The sequence below is a fragment of the Salmo salar genome, chromosome 15 (assembly GCF_965601325.2).
Source record: "Salmo salar chromosome 15, fSalSal1, whole genome shotgun sequence".
Classification (NCBI taxonomy): domain Eukaryota; kingdom Metazoa; phylum Chordata; class Actinopteri; order Salmoniformes; family Salmonidae; genus Salmo; species Salmo salar.
This window is the reverse complement of record NC_138305.1, coordinates 29,345,901-29,372,941: the sequence shown is the minus strand read 5'-3', so window position 1 is coordinate 29,372,941 and position 27,041 is coordinate 29,345,901. Positions and strand designations below refer to the sequence as shown.

The 27,041-nt window shown below is 46.5% G+C and overlaps 1 protein-coding gene across 4 annotated transcripts in view; it reads left to right on the top strand.

Annotated features, from left to right (window-relative positions):
• Window positions 1-27,041, top strand: part of cdc42bpb (CDC42 binding protein kinase beta (DMPK-like)) — a 136,895-nt gene that overhangs the window by 27,626 nt on the left and 82,228 nt on the right. For all 4 annotated transcript variants that reach the window (XM_014143793.3, XM_014143794.3, XM_014143792.3 and 1 more), the window contains exons 3-5: window positions 17,416-17,499; window positions 24,866-24,961; window positions 25,053-25,201. In XM_014143793.3, the coding sequence (XP_013999268.1) occupies window positions 17,416-17,499; window positions 24,866-24,961; window positions 25,053-25,201 (329 nt within the window). The remainder of the gene's footprint in view (window positions 1-17,415; window positions 17,500-24,865; window positions 24,962-25,052; window positions 25,202-27,041) is intronic.

The window sequence follows — 27,041 nt, the reverse complement described above, 5'->3', positions numbered from 1 at the left end:
TGAATTATATCAGATCTTCATGCGGATCCAACTGCCAGCCCCTCTGTATGGGGCCATTCCTAGAAAAGAAAACGTATGTTTTTGTGTCCGTCGTTTTGTTTTAACGCAATGTTTCCCATTTAATTCCAGATGTCAACACAAGGTGAACAGAGAGATGATCAAATGTCTGATGATCGTAAGGTTAAAAAACATATGCGTTGTGATGCTGTGTCAATCTGGATTAGGAAAATGGCTGTCCTTGTCAGATATACTGTCAAATAATAACTCGAAACGCAAAGACCAGGTTTGTAGTGATCTGAAACGTTCAGAACATTGAACATATGTAATGACATGATGCCCAATTCTACATGACAGGGAATCGTATCTGTTCTACAGAATGAATGTATTTCTGAACCTTTGTAACGTTGCATACTTCTGAACATTCCCCATTTATCGTTTTGATGATAGGTGTCATCAGTCATTGCTTGCCATTACATCGTTGTGATTTAACACGACATTGTGTGAAGTTGGTTCACCTCCACAAACGTTCTCGGGAACATTCCCGTAACGTTTCCCCATCAGTGAAGTGATTGTGGTCTAATGAGGTGAGGGCCTCCACGTAATGAAGCAGAACTGATCAACGAGGCACGAAGTTGATCAATGGTCAGACCGTTAGCTGCTCTGTCCCTCAGATGGAGACTGAGAGACCGAGAGTCTGAGCCAGCAGTGTCTGTGTGTATCCCTGTCTGTGGTATACCTAGACCTCCTTGGTTTTGGACTATTACTTGGTGTTACTCACCAGACACACAGACACCGAGAATGTGCCATTTCCTGCAAACTGGGCAGGGCCACTTGTTCTGCTTCTTGGGTTCAGTTCAGTGCTTTAACTGGTAGCTAGGATGTGGTTTGTTTGGTTTCAGGGTGGTGACTCTGCAAAAAAATTCTAACTTTGATATCATACTGTGTGAAACCAATGCTCCATGTCGGTTTTTGCTAAATTCACACAATTAATTCAACATAATCATTGTTATTGTCGATTTCAACAAATTAGGCCTAATTCTAATAGCTTGGTCACTCGCACGCACACATACTTGCTACTTTGAGTTTTCTCATTGTGTGTTTGTGTGTGTGAACAAGACTGCGACTCTCCAGCTACGTCCTGTTAGCCATTGTTGCTGTCGACTCAGCCCTCCCTTGCTCCCTCTGCAGTTTCCTGTGGGCTCTTAAGTTACAGGATGCCTTTCCAGATAAGTGTTGGGCCTGCATTTCCTGTTTATGATGGGTGGTGTCTCTCTCTCTCTCCTCTCCCCTACTCTCTCCTCACTCAACAAAATCCTTTTCGGGGAGAAAGGGAGGTTGAGGGACTGCTGGAGAACCGTCCCTCTCCGAGTACAGACTGTTCCAGACAACTACGCCTTGGACCTTGGCTCGCTGTCAAAAAGCTCACCCCCCAGAAACTCACCCTCGCTGGACTTAGAAAGCAAGGGAGAGCAATAACAAGGGCGATTTAAAAATGAGAGGGAGCGAGATGATTGGAGAGAGAATAAAGGATGAGATGAATGATAGACTGAGAGATGAGATGGACGGTAGAGGGGGAGAGGGGAGAAGATGAGGTGAGATGGACGGTAGGTAGAGGGGGAGAGGGGAGAAGATGAGGTGTGATGGACGGTAGAGGGGGGAGAAGGTGACGTGTGATGGACGGTAGAGGGGGAGAAGGTGACGTGTGATGGACGGTAGAGGGGGGGAGAAGGTGACGTGTGATGGACGGTAGAGGGGGGAGAAGGTGACGTGTGATGGACGGTAGAGGGGGGAGAAGGTGACGTGTAGATGGACGGTAGAGGGGGGAGAGGTGACGTGAGATGGACGGTAGAGGGGGGAGAAGGTGACGTGTGATGGACGGTAGAGGGGGGAGAAGGTGAAGTGTGATGGACGGTAGAGGGGGGAGAAGGTGAAGTGTGATGGACGGTAGAGGGGGAGAAGGTGACGTGTGATGGACGGTAGAGGGGGGAGAAGGTGAAGTGTGATGGACGGTAGAGGGGGGAGAAGGTGAAGTGTGATGGACGGTAGAGGGGGGAGAAGGTGACGTGTGATGGACGGTAGAGGGGGAGAAGGTGACGTGTGATGGACGGTAGAGGGGGAGAAGGTGACGTGTGATGGACGGTAGAGGGGGAGAAGGTGAAGTGTGATGGACGGTAGAGAGGGGGGAGAAGGTGAAGTGTGATGGACGGTAGAGGGGGGAGAAGGTGAAGTGAGATGGACGGTAGAGGGGGGAGAAGGTGACGTGTGATGGACGGTAGAGGGGGGAGAAGGTGACGTGTGATGGACGGTAGAGGGGGAGAAGGTGACGTGTGATGGACGGTAGAGGGGGGGAGAAGGTGACGTGTGATGGACGGTAGAGGGGGGAGAAGGTGACGTGTGATGGACGGTAGAGGGGGGAGAAGGTGAAGTGAGATGGAAGGTAGAGGGGGGGAGAAGGTGAAGTGTGATGGACGGTAGAGGGGGGAGAAGGTGACGTGTGATGGACGGTAGAGGGGGGAGAAGGTGACGTGTGATGGACGGTAGAGGGGGGAGAAGGTGACGTGTGATGGACGGTAGAGGGGGGAGAAGGTGACGTGTGATGGACGGTAGAGGGGGGAGAAGGTGACGTGTGATGGACGGTAGAGGGGGGAGAAGGTGAAGTGTGATGGACGGTAGAGGGGGAGAAGGTGACGTGTGATGGACGGTAGAGGGGGAGAAGGTGACGTGTGATGGACGGTAGAGGGGGGAGAAGGTGAAGTGTGATGGACGGTAGAGGGGGGAGAAGGTGAAGTGTGATGGACGGTAGAGGGGGGAGAAGGTGACGTGTGATGGACGGTAGAGGGGGGAGAAGGTGACGTGTGATGGACGGTAGAGGGGGGAGAAGGTGACGTGTGATGGACGGTAGAGGGGGGAGAAGGTGACGTGTGATGGACGGTAGAGGGGGGAGAAGGTGACGTGTGATGGACGGTAGAGGGGGGAGAAGGTGACGTGTGATGGACGGTAGAGGGGGGAGAAGGTGACGTGTGATGGACGGTAGAGGGGGGAGAAGGTGACGTGTGATGGACGGTAGAGGGGGGAGAAGGTGACGTGTGATGGACGGTAGAGGGGGGAGAAGGTGACGTGTGATGGACGGTAGAGGGGGGAGAAGGTGACGTGTGATGGACGGTAGAGGGGGAGAAGGTGACGTGTGATGGACGGTAGAGGGGGGAGAAGGTGACGTGTGATGGACGGTAGAGGGGGGAGAAGGTGACGTGTGATGGACGGTAGAGGGGGGAGAAGGTGACGTGTGATGGACGGTAGAGGGGGAGAAGGTGACGTGTGATGGACGGTAGAGGGGGGAGAAGGTGAAGTGTGATGGACGGTAGAGGGGGAGAAGGTGAAGTGTGATGGACGGTAGAGGGGGAGAAGGTGACGTGTGATGGACGGTAGAGGGGGAGAAGGTGAAGTGTGATGGACGGTAGAGGGGGAGAAGGTGACGTGTGATGGACGGTAGAGGGGGAGAAGGTGAAGTGTGATGGACGGTAGAGGGGGGAGAAGGTGAAGTGTGATGGACGGTAGAGGGGGGGAGAAGGTGACGTGTGATGGACGGTAGAGGGGGAGAAGGTGACGTGAGATGGACGGTAGAGGGGGAGAAGGTGACGTGTGATGGACGGTAGAGGGGGGAGAAGGTGAAGTGTGATGGACGGTAGAGGGGGAGAAGGTGAAGTGTGATGGACGGTAGAGGGGGGAGAAGGTGAAGTGTGATGGACGGTAGAGGGGGGAGAAGGTGAAGTGTGATGGACGGTAGAGGGGGAGAAGGTGACGTGTGATGGACGGTAGAGGGGGGGAGAAGGTGACGTGAGATGGACGGTAGAGGGGGGAGAAGGTGAAGTGTGATGGACGGTAGAGGGGGAGAAGGTGACGTGTGATGGACGGTAGAGGGGGAGAAGGTGAAGTGTGATGGACGGTAGAGGGGGGAGAAGGTGAAGTGTGATGGACGGTAGAGGGGGGAGAAGGTGAAGTGTGATGGACGGTAGAGGGGGGGAGAAGGTGACGTGTGATGGACGGTAGAGGGGGGAGAAGGTGACGTGTGATGGACGGTAGAGGGGGGGAGAAGGTGACGTGTGATGGACGGTAGAGGGGGGAGAAGGTGACGTGTGATGGACGGTAGAGGGGGGAGAAGGTGACGTGTGATGGACGGTAGAGGGGGGAGAAGGTGACGTGTGATGGACGGTAGAGGGGGGAGAAGGTGACGTGTGATGGACGGTAGAGGGGGGAGAAGGTGACGTGTGATGGACGGTAGAGGGGGAGAAGGTGACGTGTGATGGACGGTAGAGGGGGGGAGAAGGTGACGTGTGATGGACGGTAGAGGGGGGAGAAGGTGAAGTGAGATGGACGGTAGAGGGGGGGAGAAGGTGAAGTGTGATGGACGGTAGAGGGGGGGGGAAGGTGACGTGTGATGGACGGTAGAGGGGGGAGAAGGTGAAGTGAGATGGACGGTAGAGGGGGGGAGAAGGTGACGTGTGATGGACGGTAGAGGGGGGAGAAGGTGAAGTGTGATGGACGGTAGAGGGGGGAGAAGGTGACGTGTGATGGACGGTAGAGGGGGGGAGAAGGTGACGTGTGATGGACGGTAGAGGGGGGAGAAGGTGAAGTGTGATGGACGGTAGAGGGGGGAGAAGGTGACGTGTGATGGACGGTAGAGGGGGAGAAGGTGACGTGAGATGGACGGTAGAGGGGGAGAAGGTGACGTGTGATGGACGGTAGAGGGGGGAGAAGGTGACGTGTGATGGACGGTAGAGGGGGGAGAAGGTGACGTGTGATGGACGGTAGAGGGGGAGAAGGTGACGTGTGATGGACGGTAGAGGGGGAGAAGGTGACGTGTGATGGACGGTAGAGGGGGGAGAAGGTGACGTGTGATGGACGGTAGAGGGGGGAGAAGGTGACGTGAGATGGACGGTAGAGGGGGAGAAGGTGACGTGAGATGGACGGTAGAGGGGGGCAGAAGGTGACGTGTGATGGACGGTAGAGGGGGGAGAAGGTGACGTGAGATGGACGGTAGAGGGGGAGAAGGTGAAGTGTGATGGACGGTAGAGGGGGGGAGAAGGTGACGTGAGATGGACGGTAGAGGGGGAGAAGGTGAAGTGTGATGGACGGTAGAGGGGGAGAAGGTGACGTGTGATGGACGGTAGAGGGGGGGAGAAGGTGACGTGAGATGGACGGTAGAGGGGGAGAAGGTGAAGTGTGATGGACGGTAGAGGGGGGAGAAGGTGACGTGAGATGGACGGTAGAGGGGGAGAAGGTGAAGTGTGATGGACGGTAGAGGGGGGGAGAAGGTGACGTGAGATGGACGGTAGAGGGGGAGAAGGTGAAGTGTGATGGACGGTAGAGGGGGAGAAGGTGACGTGTGATGGACGGTAGAGGGGGGAGAAGGTGACGTGTGATGGACGGTAGAGGGGGGGAGAAGGTGACGTGAGATGGACGGTAGAGGGGGAGAAGGTGACGTGTGATGGACGGTAGAGGGGGAGAAGGTGACGTGAGATGGACGGTAGAGGGGGAGAAGGTGACGTGTGATGGACGGTAGAGGGGGGAGAAGGTGACGTGTGATGGACGGTAGAGGGGGAGAAGGTGACGTGTGATGGACGGTAGAGGGGGGAGAAGGTGACGTGTGATGGACGGTAGAGGGGGGAGAAGGTGACGTGTGATGGACGGTAGAGGGGGGAGAAGGTGAAGTGTGATGGACGGTAGAGGGGGGAGAAGGTGACGTGTGATGGAGGGTAGAGGGGGGAGAAGGTGAAGTGAGATGGACGGTAGAGGGGGGAGAAGGTGACGTGTGATGGACGGTAGAGGGGGGAGAAGGTGACGTGTGATGGACGGTAGAGGGGGAGAAGGTGAAGTGAGATGGACGGTAGAGGGGGGAGAAGGTGAAGTGTGATGGACGGTAGAGGGGGGGAGAAGGTGAAGTGTGATGGACGGTAGAGGGGGGAGAAGGTGACGTGTGATGGACGGTAGAGGGGGAGAAGGTGAAGTGAGATGGACGGTAGAGGGGGGAGAAGGTGACGTGTGATGGACGGTAGAGGGGGGGAGAAGGTGACGTGTGATGGACGGTAGAGGGGGGAGAAGGTGACGTGTGATGGACGGTAGAGGGGGAGAAGGTGACGTGTGATGGACGGTAGAGGGGGGAGAAGGTGACGTGTGATGGACGGTAGAGGGGGAGAAGGTGACGTGTGATGGACGGTAGAGGGGGGAGAAGGTGACGTGTGATGGACGGTAGAGGGGGGAGAAGGTGACGTGTGATGGACGGTAGAGGGGGGAGAAGGTGACGTGTGATGGACGGTAGAGGGGGAGAAGGTGAAGTGTGATGGACGGTAGAGGGGGGAGAAGGTGACGTGTGATGGACGGTAGAGGGGGGAGAAGGTGACGTGTGATGGACGGTAGAGGGGGGAGAAGGTGACGTGTGATGGACGGTAGAGGGGGGAGAAGGTGACGTGTGATGGACGGTAGAGGGGGGAGAAGGTGACGTGTGATGGACGGTAGAGGGGGGAGAAGGTGACGTGTGATGGACGGTAGAGGGGGGAGAAGGTGACGTGTGATGGACGGTAGAGGGGGAGAAGGTGACGTGTGATGGACGGTAGAGGGGGGGAGAAGGTGACGTGTGATGGACGGTAGAGGGGGGGAGAAGGTGACGTGTGATGGACGGTAGAGGGGGGAGAAGGTGACGTGTGATGGACGGTAGAGGGGGGAGAAGGTGACGTGTGATGGACGGTAGAGGGGGGAGAAGGTGACGTGTGATGGACGGTAGAGGGGGGAGAAGGTGACGTGTGATGGACGGTAGAGGGGGGAGAAGGTGAAGTGAGATGGACGGAAGAGTGTGTCTGAAAACGTTACTAGCTGTCACATTTCACCATGTTACCATCTTGGCTCAAATTTGTTAGTTTTGTTCATTTATGAGTTTATCAACGCATAACAGTTAGTGGCACCGACCACTCTTACATCAGATGGTGTCACTCCTACGCAGAGCTCGGTCCTTTTTATATCACTGCGCTCTCATAAAACTCTCCATGAAATAGGCAGAATAACTAGCAAAATTATGAAAAACTTTGACTGATTTTAATAGTTTGCAATTGAGAGAAAATAAAAAAAACAAGTAATGGCTATTACATGCACTGTGTGCAAGGACGTCGGTCGACAACGCAGTGATTTGATGAGCATCTTTTGCTAACTGACATAGCTAAAGTTAGTTAACTAACACTACCTTTTAACAGATATTAAAAGCTTACTAAGCCTGTTTTGAAGCAGGTTTTCCTTCAGAAAAATTTGCCACAGGACACGTGACTGGGAAGATTTTAATCTATCTGACATTTTGAGAAATATAACAGTCATTCTTATGCATTGGGTGTATAACCCATGAGGTAAACTAGGTATATTGACCACCTCACGGTTCAGCTGTCGGAGGTTTGAGCACTAAATACATCAGGGCATTGCATGCATAGGCCTAAAAGCTTAGGCGTCCACTGTATTGTAGTAATATTGAGCCACGACACCGACATGAATTTCTTTATATTTGTTTGATAGGCTACTGCGTCTGCTATACAGATATAGGCGTACATAAGGAGGTTCATTTTAAATTCAAATATGTTTTATGAAGATAAGCATTATATTGCTAGATATTATAGACTAAAACCTTTTCTGAGTCAGTTGTCTCGCCAGTGTAATAGGTTAATAGCGACACCAAACCTTCACAAAAGTTTAAACTTTATTAGTGTAATATAAAAAGTAAGTCAAGCCATTGTTTATAGGGAAGATACGAGCAAGATATTATATTGCGGCAAACGCAACATTACAGTTGGAACAGAATAAAACAAAACACTGCAAACTGGTTTAAACCTTAACAAAATGTTTTGAACGGTCTATATCTCTCCGTATCTTAGTCATATCCAGACATCTTTGTTAAATAGTTGTTATTGAGCTCATAACTGATAGTTGAGAAATTAAAAAGTATACCTACAGAAAACTGAGAACATCCTCTCTACGTCTGTGACAACAGATCGATAGCTGTGTTTTACCAGATTTTAAAATGTTATACAATCAGAACACTTTTCTTTCTCCCAGAGCTGTTTTCTCCCAGGTCCTAGCGAAACAGGGGCAGGCATGCAGACACTTTTAATACAGGAATCATGAGGATAATGTACTTTACTGTTTGACCAAATCATGGTGTTAGCCTCCTATTGAGGTGAATGAACGTGCAGCCCACACCGATGCAACTGTACAGCCAAGTCAAAGGGTCGCAGTCTGGAGCCGTGTCTTATAGGATTTTCACTATGGACATACTCTCCAACTTTCCTTTTACTTCAATGAAAAAGGCCTCTCCCATCTTCGCAATCAACAGTAGCCTAGGCCAAGGCTTTCTCGCTCTCCACAGCAGCAGGGCAGCCCCGGATAATTTGTCCAGCTACAATTTTATTTGTTGGCTTTTCATTTATTTTATCGGCAAAAAGCAAGCGATTACCAGCTAACGGAAACCTTGCCCTGAAGTTGTCGATATGCAGCCCTAAAGTTAGGAGGAACTGTTATCAGAAATCTCTCCGTGTATTGGCTTGTTTCTCCTATCGCAAACGTGTAAGTTGGTATCGTTGTCAGCTGAGTACAGCGGCTGACTCGGGAGGCTACCGCAATGACTCGCAGAAAAACAGCTGCTTCATGAAAACTCATAGTAATGTTATAGCAATAGCACTACTACATTAGCTTACTAGCTAGCTTTAGTTTGGAAGCATTCACTATTGTGTGTGTGTGTGTGTGCAGCACTAGCTAAGTAGGTAGCTAGTTAGTCAGCATCGTTTCAGTTACTGGCTCAGCTAGCAAGCTGAATGTTGGATACATTTCTGCTAGCTTTTGTGCGTAACTTTAGAAATACTGCCCCATGAAACACACAAATCCTTAGCTAGATGTAAAATGGTGGGACTAAGACTTCCTCAACAGAAAAACATTAGTTCTAGTTTAGATTAATTAATTCAGATTTATTTTGAGGCAGAAGTGTGGTTCAAGTGGCTGATGTTAATAACGTAATATTTTCTAATGTTTAGACAGCACATTGTAGCCAAACTACTTTTGATCTATCGCATTACCCTTTGCGAGATACGAGACTGACACGAGACGGGCTGGGCGATATGGCCAAAATATTACATCACGTTATTTAACATTTTTTGGCCGGTATGACGGTATTTTTTGTTTTTAAATAATAAAAGTTCTACATTTGCTTTATGAGTAGTGAGTGATCCCAGGGTGCTTTATGAGTAGGGAGGGATCCCAGGGTGCTTTATGAGTAGGGAGGGATCCCAGGGTGCTTTATGAGTAGGGAGGGATCCCAGGGTGCTTTATGAGTAGGGAGGGATCCCAGGGTGCTTTATGAGTAGGGAGGGATCCCAGGGTGCTTTATGAGTAGGGAGGGATCCCAGGGTGCTTTATGACTAGGGAGGGATCCCAGGGTGCTTTATGAGTAGGGAGTGATCCCAGGGTTCTTTATGAGTAGGGAGGGATCCCAGGGTGCTTTATGAGTAGGGAGGGATCCCAGGGTGCTTTATGAGTAGGGAGTGATGCCAGGGTACTTTATGATTAGGGAGGGATCCCAGGGTGCTTTATGAGTAGGGAGGGATCCCAGGGTGCTTTATGAGTAGGGAGGGATCCCAGGGTGCTTTATGCGTAGGGAGGGATCCCAGGGTGCTTTATGCGTAGGGAGGGATCCCAGGGTTCTTTATGAGTAGGGAGTGATCCCAGGGTGCTTTATGAGTATGAGTAGGGAGTGATCCCAGGGTGCTTTATGAGTATGAGTAGGGAGGGATCCCAGGGTTCTTTATGAGTAGGGAGGGATTCCAGGGTGCTTTATGAGTAGGGAGGGATCCCAGGGTGCTTTATGAGTAGGGAGGGATCCCAGGGTGCTTTATGAGTAGGGAGTGATCCCAGGGTGCTTTATGAGTAGGGAGTGATCCCAGGGTGCTTTATGAGTAGGGAGTGATCCCAGGGTGCTTTATGAGTAGGGAGTGATCCCAGGGTGATTTATGAGTAGGGAGTGATCCTAGGGGTGGCAACACACATTCTCAGTGATTTCAATGAGTCTTTCTCCATTCTGATTTTTTTAGACTGTTCAATTCAACCAAAACAACAAATTTCAGCACATTTATCATTTCTGCCTTTCCTGCACTCAATTGTAGTGGTGGAAAAAGTAAACAATTGTCATACTTGAGTAAAATTAAAGATACTTTAATAGAAAATGACTCAAGTAAAAGTGAAAATCACCCAGTAAAATACTACTTCAGTAAAAGTCTTAAGTATCAAAAGAAAAAGTATAAATCATTTCAAATTCCTTATATTAAGCAAACCAGACGGCACCATTTTATTTTATTTACGGATAGCCAGGGCACACTCCAACACTTAGATATTAATTTACAAACAAAGCATTTGTGTTTAGTGAGTCCTCCAGTTTAGAGGCAGTCGATGACCAGGGATGTTCTCTTGACAAATGTGTGAATTGGACCATTTTCCTGTCCTGCTAAGCATTCAAAATGTAACGAGTACTTTTAGGTGTCAGGGAAAATGTATGGAGTAAAAAGTACAGTATTCTCTTGAGGAATGTAGTGAAGTAAAAGTTGTCAAAAATAAAAATTAGTAAAGTACAGATAAAAAAAAAAAAAAAACTTAAGTAGTACTTGAAAGTATTTTTACTTAAGTACTTTACACCACTGCTCAGAAGAGAATTTCCACACTGCCACGTAGGGCTGCACGATATGGGCAAATAATGTAGGACTTATTTTTAACCAAATGTTGCAATTGAGATTTGACTCGCGCATTAAGAGCAAAACTGTTGGAATCATGGAAATAGAATGACTATTCTAATTCTATAGTTAGAATATAATAGTGGGCACTTTGAATAGTGTTTGAGATGACAACTTATTAAAATGCCAGGAAGGAGTTATTGTGACAGGGTAGGTACTAAAGTGTTTCCTAGGGGACCCAATAAGCTTTGGCTACATTGCATGTTTTCTCTTAGCTACTTCATGTAGCTAGCATATTCTTGCTTTGCATATTCCTCTGATTTAGAAGATACTGTTGCACAAACAACATGCCGATTTAGGTCTACACCGTTACTGGAATTATCAGGCTGTATTAGCTAGCTACGTTTGCTCTTACTCAGTACATTTATTAGCATTAGCGGCTAACAAGATTCAGGGCAACTTGCTAAGAAAAGACAAACTAGCTGTTTGCTGAGATAAGGAACACAAACTAATAGTGTCATTATAGAACGCCAGTGGATTTATATTAAGATTAAAGTGAAAACAACATTGTTGTCATCAACATTGTTGTATGTGCTGCATTGACCATGCAGACAGAAAGCAAGTGTCTCCTGGTTGAGTAACATCAGATGCGCTCCTTGAGTGACAGGGGGCGTGGCTAGGTCTGTGTGGAAAATGGCATGGAGAGAAAGAACAGGGAGAGAGATGACTCTAGAGTAGCAAAGTAAACTATAAAAATTGACATTACACATGGCGTATCACAATTTAACAAACCAAACATTCAAATACCGGTACAGAAGGTAAAGTAAAAACCCAAATCGGTCCCTGCATCAATACCGGTATATAGTAAAATACGATATACCGCCCAGCCCTATATGCGACTGATACGAGACAGATCGTTGAAATAAATACTTATTTCCCTCATTAAAATGCAAATCAATTTATAACATTTTTGACATGCATTTTTCTGGATTCTTTTGTTGTTATTCTGTCTCTCACTGTTCAAATAAACCTAGCATTAAAATTGTAGACCGATCATTTTTTTCGTCGGTGGGCAAACGTACAAAATCAGCAGGGGATCAAATACTTTTTTCCCTCACTGTAGGCCCTAGACTATATCCCATTTTGTAGCCATTTTTCACACATACAGTATATAGAGGGCATTTGGAACGTATTCGGACCCCTTGACTTTTTCCACATTGTTTACGTTACAGCCTTATTCTATAATGTATTCAATTATTTTTTTTCCCTCATCAATCTACACACTACCCCATAATGACAAAGTGAACAGGTTTTTGAGCATTTCTAATAAAAATATTAAACAGAACTTATTTACATAAGTATTCAGACCCTTTGCTATGGGACTCGAAATTGAGCTCAGGTGTGTCCTGTTTCCATTGATCCTCCTTGAGATGTTTCTACAACTTGATTGGAATCCAGCTGTGGTAAATTCAATTGATTGGACATGATTTGGAAAGGCACATACCTGTCTATATGAGGTCCCACAGTTGACAGTGCATGTCAGAGCAAAAACCAAGCCATGAGGTTGAAGAAATTGTCTGTAGAGCTCAGAGACGACAGGATTGTGTCGGCACAGATCTGCTACCAACAAATTTCTGCAGCATTGAAGGTCCCCAAGAACACAGTGGCCTCCATTATTCTTAAATGGAAGAAGTTTGGAATCACCAACACTCTTCGGAGAGCTGGCTGCCCGGCCAAACTGACCAGTCGTGAGAGAAGGGCCTTGGTCAGGGAGGTGACCAAGAACCTGATGGATACTAGTCAGGATTGCGGGAAAGATGAACGGCGCAAAGTGTAGAAAGATTCTTGATAAAAACCTGCTCCAGAGCACTCAGGACCTCAGACTGGGGCACACAGCCAAGACAAAGCAGAAGTGGCTTTGGGACAAGTCTCTGAATGTCCTTGAGTGGACCAGCCAGAGCCTGGACTCGATCGAACATCTCTTGATGACCAGGAAATAGCTGTGGAACGACGCTCCCCATCCAACCTGACAGAGCTTGAGAGTATCTGCTGAGAAGAATGGGAGAAAGTCCCCAAATGCAGGTGTGCCAAGCTCATGGCGTCACACCCAAGAATACTTGAGGCTGTAATTGCTGCCAAAGGTGCTTCAACAAAGTACTGAGTAAACGGTCTGAATACTTATGTAAATGTATTATTTCCATTTTTACATGTTTTCTCTTTGTAATTATGGGGTATTGTGTGTAGATTGATGAGGTGGAAAAAAGGATTTAATCCGTTTTAGAATAAGGCTCTAACGTAACAAAAAGTTAAGGCATCTGAATACTTTCCGCCCCACCACACGCGCGCACATTCACCGACAGGGCTGCTGCTGCTACTAACAGAGGAGAGAACCTCGTACCCAAATACTCCACACCTCCAGCCCTATAGCTGGAGGGCACAGAGGGATTCTGTACCCTCTAGTCAATTAGTAACCCGGGCAGCAGACCCTCCGCTCCCCTCAGCTTCCACCCAGTCAATCATAGACAGCAGACCCAATGGAAGCTCTCCGCTCCCCTCAGCTTCCACCCAGTCAATCATTGAGGGACTTGATGCGAATTCTATTAGAATGTATTGAAAGGCCCTTGTCAAGTCTCTTACTCCTTGATCTCAACACACACACAGCTTTTCTCTCTGGATATGTAGCGACGCATGTCCTTCCATATAGGAGTTAAATCCTGAATCTTTTGAATACGCGATGTACCCTGGAAGTGTGACCATGTCCACGGTGGCTGTGTGGGGGTGTGTGCGCTTGACAAGCTCTCGGCAAAATGTCAAAGAGCTCCAGTGATGTGTGTGTGTGTGTGTGTGAGGCCCTGCCGTCGCACGCCTCCCACCATCTCCCTCCTGCTGTAGAATCAGGTCAGCCTGACTGCCTCCTTCTAAATCTGTGTCTAAAAAAGGAGAGGAGGAAATAGGACAGGGGGGGGGGGATAAGGATTCAGAGCACCATGGGTTGGGTTTGTTTTTCTAGATCAGAGGTCAGGTATCTGGTGTGGTCGGGAGGAGTGATAAAGAGTGCGCAGTTTGGTTTATCACTGTGTTCTAACCAGTCCTGTATACACTCAGTGTATACAACCTATGTCTATATGTCCCTGTGTTGTAGCCTAACCTGATTGTGTGTTTGCTAGTTAGTATATCTTGTACTCTGTGTTTGTTTATGTTTGTGTGAATGTATGTTCTGTCCTCTCTTTCCTCTCCGCTTCTTATCTGATCTGTTTTACATTGACTGACTACTGGCTGTGGGGTTTTGATCTGTTTACATTGACTGACTACTGGCTGTGGGGTTTTGATCTGTTTACATTGACTGACTACTGACTGTGGGGTTTTGATCTGTTTACATTGACTGACTACTGACTGTGGGGTTTTGATCTGTTTACATTGACTGACTACTGACTGTGGGGTTTTGATCTGTTTACATTGACTGACTACTGGCTGTGGGGTTTTGATCTGTTTACATTGACTGACTACTGACTGTGGGGTTTTGATCTGTTTACATTGACTGACTACTGGCTGTGGGGTTTTGATCTGTTTACATTGACTGACTACTGACTGTGGGGTTTTGATCTGTTTACATTGACTGACTACTGACTGTGGGGTTTTGATCTGTTTACATTGACTGACTACTGACTGTGGGGTTTTGATCTGTTTACATTGACTGACTACTGGCTGTGGGGTTTTGATCTGTTTACATTGACTGACTACTGACTGTGGGGTTTTGATCTGTTTACATTGACTGACTACTGACTGTGGGGTTTTGATCTGTTTACATTGACTGACTACTGGCTGTGGGGTTTTGATCTGTTTACATTGACTGACTACTGGCTGTGGGGTTTTGATCTGTTTACATTGACTGACTACTGGCTGTGGGGTTTTGATCTGTTTACATTGACTGACTACTGACTGTGGGGTTTTGATCTGTTTACATTGACTGACTACTGGCTGTGGGGTTTTGATCTGTTTACATTGACTGACTACTGGCTGTGGGGTTTTGATCTGTTTACATTGACTGACTACTGACTGTGGGGTTTTGATCTGTTTACATTGACTGACTACTGGCTGTGGGGTTTTGATCTGTTTACATTGACTGACTACTGGCTGTGGGGTTTTGATCTGTTTACATTGACTGACTACTGACTGTGGGGTTTTGATCTGTTTACATTGACTGACTACTGGCTGTGTGGTATCTTGCTGTTATTGTGAGACAGATCTGGGTTAAAATAACATTTGAAGTCTTTGAGTCTGCCAGATTGGTCAGTTTTGCCACTTTTTTTCCCCCTTCTCTCTATTGGTTCATTAAGCCAGGCACGCTCAATCAAGCACAGATAAAATATTTGAAAATATTTCCAGTAATATTTGAACACAGGTCTGGAGATGGGAAATATTGTGTGTGTGTGGTGGATGGGGGTCTCTCTGTCCCTCTCTCTGCACAAGTGTGGGATTTTTGTGTGTGCGCCTGTGTATCTGCCCTGGTGTGTGTATGTCTGCCTGCCCGTGTGTGTGTCTGCCTGCCCGCCCGTGTGTGTGTCTGCCTGCCCGTGTGTGTGTGTATGTCTGCCTGCCCGTGTGTGTGTGTGTGTGTGTGTGCCTGCCCGTGTGTGTGTGTGTGTGATTGTCTGGTCTCCTGGCCTGCTTAGGCAGCATACCGGCCTCCAATCCAGTCAGGTATGTCCCTCTGACGCACCTCCTCTCTGGCAGTTCACTTGGGTATACACACCCCATGTCACTTGTGGCGTGGAGTAAGCCAAGGTTCAGCAAACACAAACACACATGTGATCCTTTGCCGTATTATGTATTAGTGCCTCAGTTGCCCTGGAAAATATTTTCTCATTAAAGGAAAGATTCACCCATTTTCAATGTTAGATTTGTTTTTGTGCATCTCTGAGTAATGTTCTATCGATTCCTGGGTCATTTCACGTGTATCGGAGCTATATCCGTTGGTGCAGGCAGAAATTCGGCCGGTATCACGTAGCACTGTGTAGTCTCTCTCACTACACTGGAAGTTCATAGGAATATGACTTTTAGATGGTGAAAACGTCTATCATACATGTCAGATTACAATACTGGCTGACGTCATAATGCGGGACGTTGACTTCTCACGATTGAGCCATTGATCATATTTTTTGCGGTATTCCTACCTTTTGAGAAATGTCTGCCTCTTCAGTCCAGGGTGCAGTTGCATGGTGCAGTTGCATGGTGCAGTTGCATACCTCCACTCTGCGAGGCACATCGAGCTGCATGTTCAACATGGTGAGATTGTAGACTCCTAAATGGATAGCTCTAAAATCTCCTAAACCAACTGCACTAAGTTGCTACTTCACATGCTGATATTGACTTTGGTATTATTGTGTGTAGCTACGTTTGCTAGCCAGCCAGCCAGCCCATAGAGAAAGCATTGCGTTGTCGATTTGCTACCAACCGTATTATAAGTCAAAATGAAACATTTGTTCCCTACCAAGCAAAAAGGCAGTAACTGCTCATTTGGTTGAAAATTAGTTAGTCATTTTTGCTTCATTAAATACATGCTTAATCATGTACAAGTATCCTGCCTCTATTGTGTTTTGGAGAAAATGGTGGTCATGTTAGCAGGTACTGCTTAAAGCTACTGTGAAACCAAGGTAAATAAAAGCAGTTTTTCTCAGTTCCACGCTATGAGCAGTTACTGCCTTTTTTGCTTGGTAGGTCAGTATTGTTCTCACATATTAGTGGTATTTCACAGTAAATTATAGGAATGAGTGGTTTTGGGTGGATTATCCCTTTCACTAAGCCCTGTCCTGGGGTGTGTCTGAAGCACCGTTACTGCTGGCTTAGCTGTATTTGGCCTCTAAGAAATACGTGTACGGTTTTGAATGTGCATCTAAAAGCCTTAGTTTATAATGCATTATAATCATAGCTCAGTGACGGCTCTCATATACATGTCTAGGCCCAGAACTATTTTACCGACCAGAATCACAAACCAGCGTACTACAGTGTTTCCCCTACCGTTGTTCAAGTAGGGCGGTGGGCTCTCCCAATAAGCTCTGCCCCCCCCCCCATCTAAAATTATTTGACTTCAACATTTTGGATGTTGATTTGAGGCGTAATTGCACCCCGCCTGGAAAATAATCTAGGGGGAACAGAGGGTCATGTTCATTAGGGCACGCAACTGCACACTTTTTTATTTTAATGTTTTGCAACGAAAACCCAAAATGAGTGTTTCTTATTACACAGTCTACTTAATGTTAAGTCCCTTCCTTTTTCAGTCTGGTTTCTTCCGTTTGGTAACTAATGAACACAAGCCTGTATTCACCCAATACATGCTGGATGTTGATGTATGTACATGAGGGTTAAGGATCACAGCACTGCCTGCGTCTCAAAAGGCACCCTATACTTTTGACTAGGTGCTAAGTGAGACATATCCACTATCATAGAAAGCAGCGGGTCCTAGGGGAGACTGCTGCGGGCTTACAGTAACTAGGCTAGTAGGAGGGGGATGGAAACATCAATAAGGAAAAGTCCGCAATTCCCAGCTCTCTTAATTACGCTGCATTTTAATTGTGTAATAATCTCTCCCCCCTCCATCTCTCCCCATCTCTTTCTCCCTTTCTCCTTCCTCTCCCTTTTTTCATCTCACCCTCCATCCCTCTCCCTCTAGGTTGCGGTGGTGAAGATGAAAAATACGGAACGCGTGTACGCCATGAAGATCCTGAACAAGTGGGAGATGTTGAAGAGAGCCGAGGTAAGGATCATAATGCGACTGTAGAATCTACCATTTCACACAAAGAAATATAAATTCTAGAGCGTACACTCCTGCTCAAGTCAAGGTTGGATGTTCTATTTCTATGCCGTAGAGAAGAACCATACCCGTCTGACTTTGCTGCCAAAAAGTGCTCAAGGCTTCATTTGCATGGTCGACAATAGTTGTCAGCCACGCTCACCCAGACGTGCACGATCACCTATCCACTCATGAGATTTCCTACGTACCTAAATACAGCCCAGACCAAATTCCCCGGTTAGGCATAGTTCCAGAAACGTTCCCGACGTTCCAAAGATTTATTTTTTTTTATTTTTTTTTCAAATCCTGGTTGGATGATTTTAATTCCCTGCTCCTGGTTCCAGGAAGGTTTCCCTCGCTGGTTATTCCCTGCTCCTGGTTCCAGGAAGGTTTCCCTCGCTGGTTATTCCCTGCTCCTGGTTCCAGGAAGGTTTCCCTCGCTGGTTATTCCCTGTTCCTGGTTCCAGGAAGGTTTCCCTCGCTGGTTATTCCCTGCTCCTGGTTCCAGGAAGGTTTCCCTCGCTGGTTATTCCCTGCTCCTGGTTCCAGGAAGGTTTCCCTCGCTGGTTATTCCCTGCTCCTGGTTCCAGGAAGGTTTCCCTCGCTGGTTATTCCCTGCTCCTGGTTCCAGGAAGGTTTCCCTCGCTGGTTATTCCCTGCTTGTTGTTCCGGGAATCCTCCAACCTGTATTTCTGAAAAACCTGGGCACTTTGTGGGAATCAGTTTTATTTTGTTGCATCCCTTGCAACTGTTTTGAAGGGAAATGGGTTTCACGGTACCGCGGACTACCCTTAGAGGATTGGCTTTAGTATAATACTACTGCCCCTTAGTATAGTCCGCAACGCTGCCCCTAACCAATGACCCAGGGTCACATGTTAATTCATCCCTGAAATGCTTAAGGTTAGGATTGATCCTAAACAACTGATCCTAGACCTGTGATGAAGGAAATTGAGCTGAACCTAGTCCTGGTCAGCCTCTGGAGATATTCTGGTGTTGTGTGAATTTTCTCCTAGATGCTGATCTTGGGTCAGTTTTGCATTTTCCCCGGTAATGGTTAAGATTTGTATTGGAGGAGAAGCAGATCCAAGATCAGCATATAGGGGAAACGTTTAGTTTACCGTACACCGGTATTCTAGCTGGAGAGTGGAGACTGACTGACTGACTGACTGCAGGGCAGGACGGCCATCTTCTTTTATTATGCTGTTCTCTACCTCTTGACCTAGTTTTAGCCCAATGGGCTCTGACAGTGGCCTGAGGCCTGGCACGCCGCGTCGCCAGAGCTTTTGTCAGTAATGGTCAGTAATCCCCATCCCACAATCCCTCAGTGTGTGTGCAGCCTGGGCAGTACAGAGGGGAGGCGTTTACGACTCTACTGTACACACAGCACTGCCTGCAGCATGGCATTCCAACCAGCAGCGGAGGAGGAAAGCAGTCTTTAAAGATGAATGGATAGATGTATAGACAGACGGACGGACAGACGGATAGCTCGACCAGCCAAACTCAACTGGCGGATTGCAGTCTTGGTCCGGACCCAGAGAAGGGTCATTCCGGACCCGACAACATTGCATTTTGTTATATTAAAGTCAATACATTATTTTTAGACAGCTTTTAAATAATCAACCGGGCGCAGCGGCCCCTTTAACGCAGCACCAATCACATTAACTTACCCAATCACATTAATCCAAATATCCTCCGCGGAACCTTGGGACAAGCAGACAGAAAGAAACAAAGATTTGACCGTGGTTTCAACTGTAAATATTACAGATAGGAGCTTAGTTACCAGTATCTTTGTTAATATGGCTTGTTAAAATGTTTAAAAAAAAAAGTTGACTCTGAAAACTATGTTCAAAGACGAGTCAATGGAACAGTATTTATTAATTCTCCCCGCAACTAGCACAAAACCAATGTGCCTGATATGCAGGGTGTTCGTAGCTCTCGTGAAAAGTGCAATTTTGACACCAGATATAGTAAATTCAATCGGACATATCCCCTCAACACTGAGGTGAGAACAAACAAGATTAACCAACTAAAATCCCAATATGAGAGGTCCACCAAAGTCCTTATCAATTCCCTGATAGCCCAACAACGTGCAATGGATTCTTCACTGAGGACAGCCTGGGTTTTTGGAAAACACTAATTTCTGTCATTTCTCTCATGAAATCAATTCAAATGTTAATTGTCACCTGCGCCGAATACAACAGCTGTAGACCTTAGAGTGAAATGCTTACTTACAAACACATAACCAACAATGCAGTTTAAAGAAAAATAAGTGTTATGTAAAAATAGAAAAGTAGCAAATAATTAAAGAGCAGCAGTAAAATAACAATAGTGAGGCTATATACAGGGGGTACCGGTACAGAGTCAATGTGTGGGGGCACCAGTTAGTCGAGGTAATATGTAAATGTAGGGAGAGTTAAAGTTACTATGCATAGATAATAAACAGAGTAGCAGCAGTGTAAAAGAGGGGTCATTAATGCAGGGCAAGGTCAGATACATGAATATTGCACGGCCCACAGTGACTGATACATGGATGTTGCACGGCCCACAGTGACTGATACATGGATGTTGCACGGCCCACAGTGACTGATACATGGATGTTGCACGGCCCACAGTGACGTTCTGGGCATTCAGATTATTATTTCTGTTCATCTCTCCTTTGTTCTCAAGTAAACGTTATTTTATTAAAAATGTAAAAAATCATGACCCATGTACAGTTGTTCACAGTGCACTTTTTGCATAAACAATCATGCAACCACTTTTGTTCTTCTGCCATGTTGATGCAATGTTGCATGTGTTTACATTCAAGAAGTTGTAAATAATTAAAATTCTTAGTCTCATTTAATATACACTGCTCAAAAAAATAAAGGGAACACTTAAACAACACAATGTAACTCCAAGTCAATCACACTTCTGTGAAATCAAACTGTCCACTTAGGAAGCAACACTGATTGCCAATACATTTCACATGCTGTTGTGCAAATGGAATAGACAACAGGTGGAAATTATAGGCAATTAGCAAGACACCCCCAATAAAGGAGTGGTTCTGCAGGTGGGGACCACAGACCACTTCTCAGTTCCTATGCTTCCTGGCTGATGTTTTGGTCACTTGAATGCTGGCGGTGCTTTCACTCTAGTGGTAGCATGAGACGGAGTCTACAACCCACACAAGTGGCTCAGGTAGTGCAGCTCATCCAGGATGGCACATCAATGCGAGCTGTGGCAAGAAGGTTTGCTGTGTCTGTCAGCGTAGTGTCCAGAGCATGGAGGCGCTACCAGGAGACAGGCCAGTACATCAGGAGACGTGGAGGAGGCCGTAGGAGGACAACAACCCAGCAGCAGGACCGCTACCTCCGCCTTTGTGCAAGGAGGAGCAGGAGAAGCACTGCCAGAGCCCTGCAAAATGACCTCCAGCAGGCCACAAATGTGCATGTGTCTGCTCAAACGGTCAGAAACAGACTCCATGAGGATGGTATGAGGGCCCGACGTCCACAGGTGGGGGTTGTGCTTACAGCCCAACACCGTGCAGGACGTTTGGCATTTGCCAGAGAACACCAAGAATGGCAAATTAGCCACCGGCGCCCTGTGCTTTTCACAGATGAAAGCAGGTTCACACTAAACACATGTGACAGACGTGACAGAGTCTGGAGACGCCGTGGAGAACGTTCTGCTGCCTGCAACATCCTCCAGCATGACCGGTTTGGCGGTGGGTCAGTCATGGTGTGGGGTGGCATTTCTTTGGGGGGCCGCACAGCCCTCCATGTGCTCGCCAGAGGTAGCCTGATTGCCATTAGGTACCGAGATGAGATCCTCAGACCCCTTGTGAGACCATATGCTGGTGCGGTTGGCCCTGGGTTCCTCCTAATGCAAGACAAACTATGTTCCCCAGACCTGAATCCAATTGAGCACATATGGGACATCATGTCTCGCTCCATCCACCAACGCCACGTTGCACCACAGACTGTCCAGGAGTTGGCGGATGCTTTAGTCCAGGTCTGGGAGGAGATCCCTCAGGAGACCATCCGCCACCTCATCAGGAGCATGCCCAGGCATTGTAGGGAGGTCATACAGGCACGTGGAGGCCATACACACTGCTGAGCCTCATTTTGACTTGTTTTAAGGACATTACATCAAAGTTGGATCAGCCTGTAGTGTGGTTTTCCACTTTAATTTTGAGTGTGACTCCAAATCCAGACCTCCATGGGTTGATAAATTGGATTTCCATTGATTATTTTTGTGTGATTTTGTTGTCAGCACATTCAACTATGTAAAGACAAAAGTATTTAATAAGATTATTTATTTCATTCAGATCTAGGATGTGTTGTTTAAGTGTTCCCTTTATTCTTTTGAGCAGTATATTTGAATATACATTTTATATAACATGTTTCCTAAGTCGTAGACGACTGTTTGTTACTATGCTGTACCACAACGCCGATAAAGGATGAAATCCATCCGGACCTTTGCCACCTAGGAAATTTGTGTCACTGGACCTTCTCCAATAGTAGTTGAGTACCCCTGGACTAGACTCTACTGTTACATACAGCACTGCAGCATGGCATTCCAACCAGCAGCGGAGGAGGAATGTTCAGTCTTTATAGATGAACAGCTAGATGGAGAGGTAAATAAATTGGTATTTAGATCGTAGATGGTAAATATACTGTCACAACAATATGTTGTGAGTATGCCCATTTCCCAATAGTTTTTTTTAGTTTTTGTAAATCTAGGGATAGAGCATAGTATGCATCTGAACCTGTTCAAAGTTAGTTTACAAGGGGGAATAAAGAAATATATTTAATAAAGCTATTAAACATTTCTGTTCCACAGCAAATAAAACTAAGGAAAAGTGAAGGTAGAAACACCAGGGACGTGTTCAGTATGGCAGACTGTAGCAAAATGTTTTGCAATGGAAAACTAAAATCTGTTTTCTTATTGGTCAAGTTCAGGTAGTAAACTACAGTGCGTTCGGAAAGTATTCAGACCCCTTCACTTTTTCCATATTTTGTTACGTTACAGCCTTATTCTAAAATGCATTAAATAAATAAAACATCCTCATCAATCTACACAAAATATGGCAAAGCGACAAAAGAAAACAACATACATTTTCAGACCCTTGGCTATGAGACTCGAAATTGAGCTCGGGTGCATCCTGTTTCCATTGATTATCTTTGATTCTACAACTTGTTTGGAATCCACCTGTGGTAAATGAAATTGATTGGGCATGATTTGGAAAGGCACACACCTGTCTATGTAAGGTCCCACAGTTGACAGTGCATGTCAGAGTAAAAACCAAGCCATGAGGTCGAAGGAATTGCCCATAGAGCTCTGAGACAGGATTGTGTCGAGGCACAGATCTGGGGAAGGGTACCAACAAATGTCTGCAGCATTGAAGGACCCCAAGAACACAGTAGCCTCAATCATTCTGAAATGGAAGAAGTTTGGAACCACCAAGGCTCTTCCTAGAGCTGGCCGCCTGGCCAAACAGAGTAATCGGGGGAGAAGGGCCTTGGTCAGTGACTTCACCAAGAACCCGATGGTCAGTCTGACAGAGCTCCAGAGCTCCTCTGTGGAGATGTGAGAACCTTCCAGAAGGACAACCATCTCTGCAGCAGTCCACCAATCAGGCCTTTATGGTAGAGAGACCAGCCAGAAGCCACTCCTCAGTAAAAGACACATGACAGCCTGCTTGGAGTTTGCCAGAAGGCACCTAAAGGACTAAGAACATGAGAAACAAAATTCTCTGGTCTGATGAAACCAAGATTGAATTCTTTGACCTGAATGCCAAGCTTCACGTCTGGAAGAACCCTGGCACCGTCCCTACCGTAAAGCTTGGTGGAGGCAGCATCATGCTGTGGGGATGTTTTTCAGCCACAGGGACTGGGAGACTAGTCAGGATCGAGGAAAAGATGAATGGGGCAAAGTACAAAGAAATCCTTGATGAATACCTGCTCCAAAGAGCTCAGGAACTCAGACTGGGGTGAAGGTTCACCTTCCAACATGACAACAACCCTAAGCACACAGCCAAGACATTGCAGGAGTGGCTTCGGGATAAGTCTCGATGTCCTTGAGGGCCCAGCCAGAGCCCGGACTTGAACCTGTTCAAACATCTCTGGAGAGACCTGAAAATAGCTGTGCAGCGATGCTCCCCTTCCAACCTGATGGAGCTTGAGAGGATCTGCAGAGAAGAATGAGAGAAACTCTCCAAATGCAGGTGTGCCAAGCTTGTAGCGTTATACCCAAGAGGACTCGAGGCTGTAATTGCTGCCAAAGGTGCTTCAACAAAGTACTGAGTAAAGGGTCTGAATAAATGTGATATTTCAGTTATATTTGAATAAATCTGTAAAAAAATTAACCTGTTTTTGCCTTGTCATTATTGGGTGTTGTGTGTGGATTGATGTGGGGAAAAACAACAATTGAATCAATTTTAGAATAAGGCTGTTACGTAATGAAGTGTAGAAAAAGTCAAGGGGTCTGAATACTCTCCGAATGCACTGTAAGTAACCTTGTACGATCATTGGCTTGTGCGAGCTGGAATGGCTCTTGTTTCTGTAGCGGGTGGCAGCTTGATGTACAAGTACACCTCCTGGACCTCACCTCCCCAATTTATCTCCTTAACGCTGAGTGCCAAGCAAAGACTCATCAGGTGCCATTTTTACAGTCTTTGGTATGACTCGTCCCGGGGATCAAACTCCCAACCTTCCATACTTAAACCACAAGGCCACTGAGTTCTTAGTTTAGGTAGTACCTTCCCATAAAATATAAAAATGTTTGCTGCAACTTTTGCTTTACAATGTTGGCATTTAACGTAAATGATTTGGTGAACTATTTTGATAATATGGACTAAATTTACAGAGTAGGGAATTATAAATGCTGAGTCTTTTTAGACACATTCCAAGTAGGGTTGCAACATTTCTGGAAGCTTTCCCAAAGTTTCCAGGTTTTTCGGAAATACTGGTTGGAGGATTCCTGAAATCAGTTGGGAGTAGCAAACAGCAACATACCGCTAGTCCAGTTTTCAAACATGACGTCAGTCTTGTCATCTAATAGGGAGCGTGAGTGAGAGGTTGCGAGGGGGGGGGACTATGAATGATGGTTTGTATGCCAGGGACAGACTACTGGAGTGAGATTAAGGGTACGGCAAACCAGTGACTGAGATGAGGAGGGACAAAGATGTTGTTTTTGGTGATTTATCAAGAATTCTAAGTTCAATGTAACCTGAATGAAATTGACCTTTTTTTTTTTAAAGTGTTTTTTACTGAGAGTGTGTGTGTATTGAGGTTGTAGCCTGTGTGTGTGGGGGAGTATGTTATAGTTGATACCATTGTTTGCCCCTCAGACGGCGTGTTTCCGCGAGGAGAGGAATGTTCTGGTGAACGGAGACTGCCAGTGGATCACAACCCTACACTATGCCTTCCAGGACGACAACTTCCTGGTAACAGCTTTACACGCACACACTCTTGTGTATACTCTGTGTGTGGGTGTGTGTACACAGTATAACCCACAGTATAACCCTGTCTCTGCAGTACCTGGTGATGGACTACTATGTGGGCGGTGACCTCTTGACCCTGCTCAGTAAGTTCGAGGACCGTCTCCCAGAGGACATGTCCAAGTTCTATGTGGCTGAGATGGTGCTGGCCATCCACTCTATACACCAACAACACTACGTCCACAGGTAAGGGTGAGTGAGGTGAGTGAGGTGAGTGAGAACTCACCCTGCACAACCTAATTGACAAACAAAGGCAAAGTCTTCTCATGCTTTGTTGATTTCAGAAAAGCTTTCGATTCAATTTGGCATGAGGGTCTGCTATACAAATTGATGGAAAGTGGTATTGGGGGAAAAACATACGACATTATATAATCCATGTAGACAACAAGTGTGAGGTTAAATTTGGCAAAAAACACTTCTTTCCACAGAGCCAGGGGGTGAGACGGGTGCAGCTTAAGCCCCACCCTCTTCAACATATACAGTTGAAGTCAGAATTTTACATACACTTAGGTTGGAGTCATTAAAACTCGTTTTTCAACCACTCCACAAATTTCTTGTTAACAAACTATAGTTTTGGCAAGTCGGTTAGGACATCTACTTTGCATGACACAAGTCATTTTTTCAAGAATTGTTTACAGACAGATTATTTCACTTATAATTCACTGTATCACAATTCCAGTGGGTCAGAAGTTTAATAAATAAAAAGAGCTACTTAAGCAAAGAGCAATTTCTCAAGCAAGAATTTTGCTAGGACTGTCTGGGAGTGACTGTGTCTAAGTTGACTGTGTCTTTAAACAGCTTGGAAAATTCCTGAAAATGATGTCATGGCTTTAGAAGCTTCTGATAAGCTAAATGACATCATTTGAGTCAATTGGAGGTGTACCTGTGGATGTATTTCAAGGCCTACCTTCAAACTCAGTGCCTCTTTGCTTGACATCATGGGAAAATCAAAATAAATCAGCTAAGACCTCAAAAAAAATGGTAGACCTTGACAAGTCTGATTCATCCTTGGGAGCAATTTCCAAATGCCTGAAGGTACCACGTTCATCTGTACAAACAATTGTACGCAAGTATAAACACCATGGGACCACGCAGCCGTCATACCGCTCAGGAAGGAGACGCGTTCTGTCTCCTAGAGATGAACGTACTTTGTTGCAAAAAGTGCAAATCAATCTCAGAACAACAGCAAAGGACCTTGTGTAGATGCTGGAGGAAACAGGTACAAAAGTTTCTATATCCACAGTAAAACTAGTTCTATATCGACATAACCTTAAGGCCGCTCAGGAAGGAAACCACTGCTACAAAACCGCCGGTTTGCAACTGCACATGGGGACAAAGATCGTACTTTTTGGTGAAATGGTCTGATGAAACAAAAATAGAACTGTTTGGCCATAATGACCATCGTTATGTTTGGAGGAAAAAGGGGGACGCTTGCAAGCCGAAGAACACCATCCCGACCGTGAAGCACGGGGGTGGCAGCATCATGTTGTGGGGGTGCTTTGCTGCAGGAGGGACTGGTGCACTTCACAAAATCGATGGCATCATGAGGTAGGAAAATGATGTGGATATGTTGAAGCAACATCTCAAGACATCAGTCAAAGTTAAAGCTTAGTCGCAAGTGGGTCTTCCAAATGCTCAATGACTCCAAACATATTCCAAAGTTTTGGAGAAATGGCTTAAGGACAACACAGTCAAGGTATTGGAGTGGCCATCACAAAGCCCTGACCTCAATCCTATAGAAAATTTGTGGGCAGAACTGAAAAAGTGTGTGCGAGCAAGGAGGCCTACAAACCTGACTCAGTTACACCTGCTCTGTCAGGAGGAATGGGACAAAATTCACCCAACTTATTATGGGAAGCTTGTGGAAGTCTACCCGAAACATTGACCCAAGTTAAACAATTTAAATGCAATGCTACCAAATACTAATTGAGTGTATGTAAACTTCTGACCCACTGTGAATGTGATGAAAGAAATAAAAGCTGAAATAAATAATTCTCTGTACTATTATTCTGACATTTCACATTCT